The 12,479-nt window shown below is 41.6% G+C and overlaps 1 protein-coding gene across 1 annotated transcript; it reads left to right on the top strand.

Annotated features, from left to right (window-relative positions):
- Nucleotides 1-7,616: 7,616 nt before the first annotated feature.
- On the top strand, nt 7,617-10,129 carry foxa2 (forkhead box A2). Its single transcript, XM_083634094.1, has 2 exons — nt 7,617-7,846; nt 8,569-10,129. The coding sequence occupies exons 1-2, from the start codon at nt 7,775-7,777 to the stop codon at nt 9,748-9,750; spliced, it is 1,254 nt and encodes a 417-aa protein (XP_083490220.1). The 5' UTR covers nt 7,617-7,774; the 3' UTR covers nt 9,751-10,129.
- The last annotated feature ends 2,350 nt before the right edge of the window (nt 10,130-12,479 follow it).

Genomic DNA, 12,479 nt, shown 5'->3' with positions numbered 1-12,479 from the left:
AGCTCGACCGCTGTGCTCTTATGACACCACTGATGATGTCACAACTTCGCATCACTGATGACATCACAATTGCTGAAGTTACATCACTGATGACATCACTTCCAGTTGAGTGACAAAATTGAAACAGACAGAGAACAGAGATTGCCCTTTATATAAGATTATATCAAGACTAAAGGAGAATAAAACATCTGATATAATGATTACAGCGTGAGGGAAGTTAATTTATGGAAAAGATGTTGCCAAAAGGTTACGTCCGAGTCCCTTAAGTCAGTTATGATTAGGAAGACCATTACTGATAAACAACTTTTTCATCAGCAGGCGCAGTTTGCCCTCTCGTCAGTGCTGACGGGGATCTGACAGCATGTGTGTGAATGGCAATAGCTCATGGTGGATTATAGAAGGGGCCTGATTGTAGTGTTATTTAGACCCCGCGCTTCCCATGGGAGCCTGCCACTTTAATTAACATAGCACTACTGCCCCCCCTCCTCCTTGTTTTAATTGCCTTCAGTCTGTGATTAAATGTGTATTGACTCTGCAGTTGGCCCACTAATGAATAACAATGTGCTGATTTGGTGATATTAAATCTATTGGCTCTAATACACATCCTATTCACGTGGCGTAGAAAGTTCAGGCATTACAAGCAGCAGGCTTGTGGCATCTGGGCAGAAGATCTGTCAGTGTGTGTGTGTGTGTGTGGGGGGGGGGGGGGGGTGTATATAAAACATTTACTGTCATTATACTCAGTGGTTCTCAATGTGTGTGTGTGTGTGGGGGGGGGGGGGGCATCAGGGGTCCTTGAGGGAGTTCTAGGGGGTCCCCAGAATGTATCTATTGTTAAACTTATTAAACTTAGAAGCATTATTCTCGCCGAGAAGAGCCTGGTGATGCGAGGTTACAAGAAGTCAACACAATTAGAACATATATAATAATGATTATTTTGGTCATAGTTTCTCTGTTATCTCTCAACCTACAATATAGATAGTCATGGAATTCTGGACAAAATCATGTCTGAAAAATATTCTCTGGTTTTGGTCCGAGAGACATAATCTCACCAAATGGCTAATGTGGACTAAATTAGGGGTCTCCGATATGAAAAATATGGAAAAAAATGTATTTGTTCATTGGTTCAATTAATCATTCCATCAATCTTGTCTGTATTTTTAAATTTGGTGCATATTTTTTTTCTTCAACAACTTAGAACCACACACAACATATTTTTCTTTTAGGAATTCACAACCTTTTATTCCAACCTAAGCCCTTAAGCACTCTGCTAATTTAGTGCACAAGCATTCTCGGGTGTCATGTGATCCGAGCATCCCTCCAGATCCCAGGTTCCTCATTCTCCTCCTGTGGTCCTCAGATAAAGTGTCACCTTGTTTGATAAGTGGAGAACAGTGGTCAACTCAGGTCCCTTTAACATGACAAGAGAGAAGTATTTCATCTGCAATACCCTGGATACAGTCAACATAAAACATATCGAATGGCATTCCTCACCGCATTCCTACTCAATATCAAAAGGTGCGTGTTTGAGGATATCCTTAGGGCCGTTTACGCCTGTGTTTGCTCCCTGACCCGCTGGGGCCAGCGCAATAACTTTGGAGTCCCTCCCACCCGCATCTCGCTGCAATGACCACTCTGGGTTTTTATTTAGCTGGCTTGTGTGCCTTCCCAGTCCAGTCGCTTTTCAGATTCATTTCCAGGTAAACATAGTGTGGCCAGCCACAAACCTGCGGCCAACAGGCGTTGTCACAGCTGTGGCAGATAATGGCAAGTCCAAACTCCAGCCCGGCTTTGGAATGTTTACTGTCACCACATGGAGGTTGGCAGCAAACATTTTTTTCTCCAAGCGCTCTCTGAAAGAAGACCCTCTCATTATTAATTTTATTTTGATGAATCGCATGCTTAACCTCTTGCCCTGTGGTCGTTTTTTTGTATGTCTTGGTGCACTTAGAAGGATACAGGGGAACAACACTAAAGAGGGGGATTCTTAAGCGAATCTCTAAATCTCAAGTGAAAGGCACAGCTGAAAAAAGAATCTTACTTTGAAAGTGAAGCTTAAAGTAACACCTTCCTGCCAACAACTCCTGGGTGTTTGAAGGAATGTTTCTCTCACAGAGAGGGGAGCACCCTGTTTCCATCCCCCTGCCCTGCACGCAGACACAGCAACCAGGCACCCTACAACATCCCGTAGCTGGAGGGGCACCAGTTCAGGACTGCTGCTTTTAGTATACGTGTTACACTTTCACTTCTGGCACTCTTACATTCATTCATTCATTGGCCCATTCAAAATGCATCACTGCAGTGTTTGCCCTTGTCACCAGGAATGACACCTGAATGTGTGAAATGTAACACCAACCATCATGGATACTAATTGATCAACAAAGTGGCAAATCCAGCTTGGAAAGACTAGAGTTGTAGGGAACACCACTGATTAGCCTATGAGTATGGGTATGATCTGTTATACGCACAAGGCAGTGGTTCCCAACCTTTTTCCTCTTATATACCCCTTGAGCTGTTTTGCCATGCGAGTAGTACCCCCTCACTCATGTGTGTTGATGATTCTCCTAAATGTGTTCTATTAGACTCTTTAAACTTTTAGTATCAAACACAACTGATTATTAAATTAAAATTATTTGAATGACTCCCCCTTAAGTTAACACAATTCGGACAGTTTTCAATTGAAAAAGTTGTCAGTTTGACCAAGACTTCCTGAGTGTTTGGTGCTCTGGTGGTGCTGTAGATGGGCTGGCTTCATTTAATTATTTGTCAGGAGGACGATCGTCGTCGTAACAAAAACACTGTGGCTGCAGTGGATCCGTGGACATTACAAGTAAATCCATACAAAATAGATGCTTCACTGAACTGCCGGTGTTTGGACTTGGCCTCTTTTTCCCCTTTTGTCACCGGGCTGAAGCTCCCCTAAACCTGAATCTGGAGCGACAGAAACTGGACGCTTGAGACATTTATCCATTTGATAATTGTTTTGTGCACAGTTGTGACATGCATGAACGTGATCTCTTCATAAAGTAGTGTAAGTTGACACCTGCCAGGGGGGAACTAGTTACGGTGCGTACGTATCCTTTTAGAAATGGGCCTATGAAATTACTTGGAATATTGTTTTTAGCATTTTGGAAATAAATGGTAATCCCCAAGCTTTCCAAGTACCCCCTGCAAGCTGCTCAAGTTCCCGGGTACACGTACCCCTGGTTGGGAATCACAGCTAAGGTGTCAACTCTACACTCATGAACAATGTGTGCAACTTGACACTTTCATACAGGCTGTTTGGCTCGTCCTTGTGAGAGTATCTCAATATATAAGTGCAATCTTGTGGCCTGTTCCGTACTATTTTGTCATATAGCCTGTCTTCATCCATAGTTTGTCTTGTAACAACAATTTGTCTTGTACATAGTTGGAGTAATGATGGTGATGCATTTTGAATCACAATGGCTTGCTAACCAAGTTTGAATAAGCTGTTCCAATGGCAGATTTTCAGACTTTTTGGTTATAGCAGCTGGTTGTTCAGCCATTCAAATTTTGAGTCAGTAAACCAGTAAACAGAAGATGAACAGAATTATGTTTTTCTTTATTAACAGTTGCATGGTCAGTCTATTTCAAGGCAGCAAATGATCAGCTTGAAGCCACAACTCCTCATTCAGGCATAATGAAATGTGTTTTACACAACATTTCTAAAGAAGCAAGATTTGACAGTGAAACAAACCAAAAGTTGTTGTTTTTTATTTTTCCAAAATACATTTCTTACATATTTTGAAGATAAAATGTTCTGAAACGACTCCTTTTTAATTTGTTAATTTCCTGTTTCATTTAACAGGAAAAATAAATCTGATGTGTGAAATTGTAGTCTCAGACTCATTTGAATGGACATTTTGACCAAGTGCAGTGGTAGCAGAGGTACAACCTTAATATTTCAGAGACCCATATTAGATGGAGGTGTCATTATTTCTCAGCATCTAATCAGGATTTAGTGCAGCAAAGTTAGAATTGCGATATTTCAGCCACTGTGAGTCAGACAGCATCCAACAATAAATGGTCCGGTAATGAAAGTTGGCAAGCCAGCCTGACACCAAGTCCGTCGCAACATTGTTGCACATTAAGAAAAAATGCTGCTGCAGGCAAACTGTGACTTAGCAGGCAGACTATAATTAATTGGCAGGAAAAACTTACAATATCAGTCACAATTCTTGCTAAACTGACAATATTTGATCTAGAGACAGTCAACACTCTACTAACACAATTGTTTGATTCTACCAAAGGGTTTAGCTGGAACCCTGACACATTCCAAAAATGCTTTGTATCAAAAACTGTTGTACTCAGAGTCACACAGTGATTTCCTGCAGTGACAAGCCAAACAGAAACCATAAGGGTGCCAAGTTACATTTCTTTAGAGTGTGAGACAGATTTTGGCAATTTGACACCGAGTGATCGCTCACTTCAGCCTATATGAGATGGTATTGTGTGTCTCACATTGTAACTGGCATTCCTCATATGGTTGGAGACAGTTGGGAGCTATAGCTAAAAGGATATAGCACCAGCATGACATGTGTTGTACACCTTCTCGTGCCTCATGTGAAAAAGGAACCAGGGCAATTACTGTTTTGGATTGACTCTCCCCTTCATGGAACTGTGTAATAGGATTAAGAGAGTATAGAGAATAAATAAAAGGAATAGGGTGAAACAGAGCTGCATAAGGCCCAGTGGAAGTTTTTGTTTGTGACAAAATCCAAAATGTGACCTTCACCCAAATGGACATGTGAAGGGACTGTGGGGCAGGTTGATTATTAACCGCAGAATTAGCAACATGTCTCATTCAGGAACATAATGTCACACAGGTCAAGGAGGGATGTGAATTTGGTAACTCCATTCATGGCATACATACTTATAGCTGACATTGGAACATTTAAACCATATTTAAATTTTATACCAAATGTATATATCCAAATTTATCTGAAATACATTTCTGGTTCAAATAAATATCCATAATGGGATTGTTCTTCAGATTGTGCATAATATACAAAGATATAGGCTATGTGTTGCATATCAACACATAAATAATAATAATAATAATAATGATAATAATAATAACAATAAAAATAATAATAACAACAACAACAACAACAACAACAACAACAACAATAATAATAATATAGGGAAATTTAATAATATGAAAACAACCATTTTCATAGTTGCATTTATTATGTATTCACACGTGTGGTCCTCCAAAAATGTGTAATGGAATATATGTATCTTATCCCTATAGGCTATATTTAGAAATATGAGCTTATCACAAGATATTATCCATGAACATGTTTAGGCTACATATTTTTATATGCTCATATAATCCCGCGTGTATATCTGCTCATATATAATTCCGCATGCATTGTACGAAATAGCTTGCTATATAGCTATTATTCAGGCTACGTTTTTAAATAATATGTGGTGTCTATACTGTAACACTTTATTTGCATAAATATTTGTTCCTGGAGGTTTTCAGGTCAATGAATTAGCTTAATGGTTCGTCAGGATGCTAATTTCATTGCATTATCTATAGCTTTTGCTTCATTTTTCATTTTCGACTGTTTAGCGCTGTAACATAGGCGGTTTTTATTACCGATTTTCAAAATACTACTTAGAATCTTTAGTCTAACGAAGTAAAAGGAAAAGGAAAAGGAAAAGAAAACAGTGCAGGCATGTTTTGGCCACATATCCGCCAGCGCAATCCCCAATCCTCAAACACACAGAGGTTTCTCATGATCTCATTTCCAAGTTAAGCAGACTCTGTTAGTCCCTCGTCAACACGACAGGTTTACTCGTCCTTACTAATGGGGCTCTATACTGATAGTTATGCTCTTGCGTAAATATGCAGTCAAATAGATGTACAACTACTGACACGTGGCTGGCACCTACTGCAGCCTCACCTTGGTGTTTGTGTCATACAAATAGGCCTGGAAGACTTGCCACGCTTGCTGCTGTGGAAAATAAACATATACTGCTGCTAAATAATACAACTGTATGACTTTAGTTGCGTGGTCGTCATAAGGTATACGGAAGCCAATATAAATATATATATTTTTTCAGAAAAGTATTAATTTAGGGTTTTCCCCTTAAAAGTTACACTCTCATAATTTACATCAGTTTGCCGCGATTTACTGTGATGCATAGATTATGAATTTACATTAAAGTTTTTTTTTTTTATCTTAGGGCCAAAAAGGTGGGTGTGGCGTTAACGTTTATTCTGCAAATAAGAAGCTGCAAATGAGTTTGTCTGGGTCTCCCCTCCATTGCACCTCTGCGCTCCGCTGCAGCGGCTTGATTTATTTTCTGACTTTGCTTACTGGGGGGCGAGAGAAAAAAACACGAACATTTACCAAAAATATCATCGATCCACCAATATTTGACAGAGGCTTGATTTCAGTGCAGGCTGCCTAATCATGATCCTACGTGCCACCAATGTGTGCCACATAACAAAGCCAATGGGGGAAATAACCGAGAGAGGGCGCTGTAAAGCTTTGCGTGGAATATTCACCCCTAATTAAAACACGTATAAACAACAATTCAATCATTATCCAGTTTGTAATGCTAGATTAAATGTCGCCTCTCTTGTAATATTAGAGAAATTATCCAGGGAAATGATAATGGCATACACTTAGACACAGCAAAAGTGCATCTCACTTCACCTTTGGATGATGTGTTTGCTCTGAAGATACCAATAACTATTTATTAAAACATGCATTAATAAACAAAAGGTGATGATGATAATAATAATACAGTCATTTATTGGACATTCATTTTTTTTTATCTCGTTTTATCACATTTAAATCATTTGGATGGACCACAATAATGATCTGACTGCACCCCACCCACAGGCCTACAACAAGCCAATAAAGATCATTTATCCTCTAATATATATTGCAAGCATTGTAGAATATTGATAATTCTACGTGCACTATTAAATACATGTTTAAACCTTTAGGCCCTCCTTATTCTGGTATAGGCCAGACGCTATGGCTTTTAACAGTAAAATAGTGTATAATACAAGTATAGGTTAATTGTTGCATTAGTATCTGCATCTAGTCTACTTCAAGGTGTACTATGTGTAACCTATAATACATTGATGAGTATAGTTTTTTTTTTTTTTTACTAATAAACGCGAAGATTTTACCGGTTGACTGCGTTGATGTAAATAAGAAATAATAGAGACTAATTTAATACTCCTTGGAGGACGCAAATTGATTATGATTCCAGCTCAATGGAGTAGGTTGGATGATGTGCGTAATGAAAAGCGCACCAAGGAAGCTTTCCAAACAATCTTTTTATAGCTGTCTCTCCCCCGGCCAACATACAATAAGTGTATAATGACGCTTTTCATATGAAACCGTTCTTTTCAGTCAGCGCAGGTGTACAATTGCGGTGGTGGAGGAGGTGTGTGTATGTGTGTGGGGGGGAAGCTTGAGGAGTCTCACGCCTAGGTGTGAGGAGATTATTCAAATGGGGCCCAAGGCGTAGAAGTGGGATTGGAGGCTTGCCTGGCGCACAGAGCTATATCACAGCGCTAACAGGCAGCATCAGCGTCATTTGAACTCCAGACACAGACAGACGCATCTCACGGCTGGCTTCATAAAGACACACATGCGCCAGTCCTCGACCAAGGAGCACACCGACGAGCCAAAAACACACCGTCCCCAGTCACCTTCTATTAGAGAGACTTTCGCCTTTTCTGCTGCTGGGAGACGCTTTGTAACACTCTTTGGGAGCCTCCATGATGCTCGGAGCAGTTAAAATGGAAGGACACGAACACACCGACTGGAGCACCTACTACGGAGAGCCCGAGGTGGGTACCTTAAATATATATTTTTTGCGTCTAAAGCCGATCCCATTTTATACAACTCAATATTAGCCCTGAGATAATATTAACTTTGTGATCAAATATTGACTTGAGGCGCCTCCAAATCCTCCCCCATCTCCACGCAGCGCGCTATCCTAACAAAGTTGCTTGACATGTAGGGGGGGGGACTTTTTCACTCGGATTATAATTTCATAAGTCTATATGTATCTTTACAAAATCAGATTTTTTTTATCATGTTCCCACTCAACAAACATTTGAGCGGTTTGATTGTTGGGAGATTGATTCAAATATTTGTGCTGCAGTCAGAGGCAATTTGTGCGGGAACATGGTCCTGTTTTAACTGTCAACATATTCAACGATATTGTAATTTTTTTTGCAGATTATTGACATTAATTCCCAACCATTAGTGACACACAAAGCCTTAACATTATGCAGTTTTACGCATGATTAATTCAAACGACATCACCAGAGCAAGCGAACACTCATGCTTCACGCGTTTATTTCCTCTGTGCGCATTTGGAAATAATGCTGTTATTGTAATACGATATTATTTATTATGCATTACTTATTATTATGTATTAACATCAGTATCAAACACATTCATGATAGGACTAATGATAATCGGTAATTGCTTGACAATTACGCGCTTGGTTCATCGCTGTTTGTGCCAGATGAAACTGACTCGCTTGTCTCCCTCTCTATGACAGTGTTACACCTCGGTTGGCAACATGAACGGGGGCCTGGGAATGAACTCTATGAACACCTACATGAGCATGTCCGGTATGAGCAGCACAGCCAACATGACGGCCAACTCCATGAACATGTCCTACGTCAACACGGGCATGAGCCCCTCCATGACCGGCATGTCCCCTGGCGCCGGGGCAATGAACGGCATGGGCCCGGCGGGCATGACGGCCATGAGCGCCGCCCTGAGCCCCAGCATGAGCCCCATGACCGCGCAGCCGGCGTCCATGAACGCCCTCACATCCTACACCAACATGAACGCCATGAGCCCCATGTACGGACAGTCTAACATCAACCGCTCCAGAGACCCCAAGACCTACCGGAGGAGCTACACACACGCCAAACCCCCCTACTCCTACATCTCCCTCATCACCATGGCCATCCAGCAGTCTCCCAGTAAGATGCTGACACTGGCTGAGATCTACCAGTGGATAATGGACCTCTTCCCTTTTTACCGACAAAACCAACAGCGCTGGCAGAACTCCATCCGCCACTCGTTGTCCTTCAATGACTGTTTCCTCAAAGTGCCCAGGTCGCCGGATAAGCCCGGTAAGGGCTCGTTTTGGACTCTGCACCCGGACTCTGGGAACATGTTTGAGAATGGTTGCTACCTGAGGAGGCAGAAGCGCTTCAAGTGCGACAAGAAGATGCCCAAGGAGTCTGGGCGCAAGGCGTCGGAGGGCGGCTCCTCCAACAGCAGCTCGGAGAGCTGCAACGGCAACGAGAGCCCGCACTCCAACTCGTCCTCCAGCGAGCACAAGCGGTCCCTGTCGGACATGAAGTCAAGCCAGGCCCTGAGCCCGGAGCACGCCGCGCCCTCCCCGGTGTCCCACGCGCAGGGGCAGCACCTCATGGCCCAGCATCACTCGGTCCTAGCGCACGAGGCGCACCTGAAGCCGGAGCATCACTACTCCTTCAACCACCCGTTCTCCATCAACAACCTCATGTCCTCGGAGCAGCAACATCACAAAATGGACCTAAAGACTTACGAGCAGGTGATGCATTACTCTGGTTATGGCTCCCCGATGGCCGGGGCTCTTACCATGGGGTCCATGGCAGGGAAAGCCGGTCTGGATCCCTCGTCCATACCGGACACAACTTACTACCAAGGCGTCTACTCCAGGCCAATCATGAACTCCTCATAAACTCTTGACCCCATGAGACATGGACTTCTCCCTCCCTGCAATTTGTACATTTGTAAAAAGATTATAGTTTGTGTATAATATGTATTTCAGATATTTTTGACGTTTCCCACTGTTAGTCGAGTTTGTTATTAGCTTAATTATTTTCAGAAAGGATGACAACAATAATAATAATAATAATAATAATAATAATAATAATGATAATGATAATAATGTGACAGATCTGTTCATAAGTCGGCTTCAGGAATGGACCCCAAAGACAACACCTTGCTGTAAAATAGCCTATCTGCATAACTGGATTCCTAAATGAATTTAAATGCCTGGCAGGATTTCTTCAATCATTTGTGTAATTCCTATTTATGGCTTGTATGTGTATTCTTGTAGTGACAAGAACAGAATCTATATTAAAGTGTTATGGTTTTGTTTTTCTGAATGATGGTTGTGTTTATACAATATACGGAATTATTATTATTGTTATTATTATTATTATTATTTGACATATTATTATTATTATTATTATCAGGCTATTATAAGCATCGAGGAGGGGGGAAAGCTTCTCAAAAACAATCTATTTGAAAACAATATGTAACAATAGGCTAATGTTAAATTACGGAGGAAGGAATAGGCTAACTTAAAAATGCACAAAACAGCAACAAATAAATAGTTTACACTGAATAAAGGAAATAAGGAATTCCCCTTTTTGGATTAAATACATGCCGCCACTCGCTTGAAATGTGTTCATAGCCTATAAATGAAATAATGATATTCACATGAAATTCTGAAAACGATCAAAAATCGCTGCTCTATCAATTTATGCAGCGGATGAAGCGCCCATGCAGGATGCACATTTTTCACTTTGCTTTTGGTTACAAATGACAGCCTATGCCTATTGCATAGACAAATTCATTAGAAAATCATCAAAAGCTAATTATTTCTCTAACCTAATTCTTCCCATTTTGGTCATTTATTGCACCATATTCTCATAAACCACATATAAAATGTTTCATCACGGATTAATAGCGTCCGAGAAAATCATGCATGTCCGTTTATCATAGGCCTACGAAAAGCAAGCAAATCAGAGTCCACAAATAAGCCAATATGCATATTAAACACAATCACATCTATATATTTCTGGGGGAAAAACACACAAATCTCTCGATTTTTGGGAGGACAAAATATATTTTAATAATATATAGTCAACTGAGCAAAAATGCTGACGACGCCGACGCATTTTGGAAGCAGCAAGCAACAAAGAAAAATGTCTACTCCATCTGTTCAAAATTATCTATTTTCTGCAGAAGTGCACATGCAAGCCATCCGAGGAAAGCCGCCTCACACGTCACGTCACCTTACATTACTGTCATGCACAATTTCATCCTTGCTGACACTTGGCTGCTCTAAGCCAACAAACGGGCAAGCATAGGGAACGTAATTTAGCCATTCATATTCCAAAATAGCATTGTCAATCAGGCCTATGCCTGTCAGTCAATCAGGTCGTCTGACCAATACGTATGGCACCTCTCTCTCTCACACACACACACACACTCTCTCTCACACACACACACTCTCTCTCACACACACACACACACACACACACACACACACACACACACACACACACACACACACACACACACACACACACACACACACACACACACACACACACACACACACACACACACACACACACACGCAGATGACTGAGTAAGATTGGTGTCATTGTCATATAAGGCAGTCTCCCGCGGCGCAGGAGAATAGTTGGGGACGAAGGGGGCTGATTTGAGAACAGAGCCGCCTGAATGATGCTCTAACATTAACAAACTCCTCTCTTAACAATCTGGGCCTCCATTGTCTACTGCCTATTTTCTGAAAGTAGTCGGACCCTCCCCTCTTGTTGCAGCCTCATTAGATAAGATAGGGATAGTGGTCGTCCAAATGAATCCAAAACCTCTGTCTGTCTGTCCTTCCTTCCCCACTCCGCTCACATCCAAGGGCAGAGAGAGAGGGAGACAGAGATAGAGGGAGGGAGGGAGTGGGGACAGAGAGAGAGAGGGACAGAGGGACAGAGAGAGAGAGAGAGAGGGAGAGAGAGAGAGAGATTGGGGTTGCTCCCCTTACAAACGACACCCCTTCGCCTTCTGAACACGTAGGGCCTAAAGTGTGCGTTTATTCTCCAGACCCTCTTTACAGATCGTACTTTAAACAGGCGTGATCTGCGAATAAACAAAGCCAGTAAACAATAGAGTGGAGGCTATGCCCGCATATAGGAAGAGTACACATGCACAAACCAAATTGCACAAGTGTAAACTTTGAATAGGACGGCCGCGGCTCTGTCAATTTACACAGACATTAAATTTCGTTCTATTCATTTTACACATATAATGCTAAGCTGATTTTTTTTTATAGCACAGCACACTGATCGATATCTCTGTAAAATAATCATTTTTTTTAACTAGCGGGGCAGTGAAATCTTTGCTTTGTGCTAAAGTCAACAGTGACAGAGTTTGAGCTCAAATAAATGCCGTGATGTGTGGAGCCCTTTGCAGAAGGCAGAAGGCGAGCTTCTACAATGGGCTCCTGTGGCTTGCCAACAAGCATCGACTGTTTTGCACAGGTATGGACGGTTTTATTCTCTATTCAGAAGGCGTTATTTTCATGTTTTATTACTGTAAGCGTTAAGTGCAGCTAGTTACCTGCTCCAACATATGCCTATGCATGAGGGGGGCAGA

This window comes from Poromitra crassiceps (genome assembly GCF_964638095.1).
Source record: "Poromitra crassiceps genome assembly, chromosome: 3".
NCBI lineage: Eukaryota > Metazoa > Chordata > Actinopteri > Beryciformes > Melamphaidae > Poromitra > Poromitra crassiceps.
Note: the sequence above shows the minus strand (reverse complement) of the source record. Positions and strands in the feature narration are given on the sequence as shown.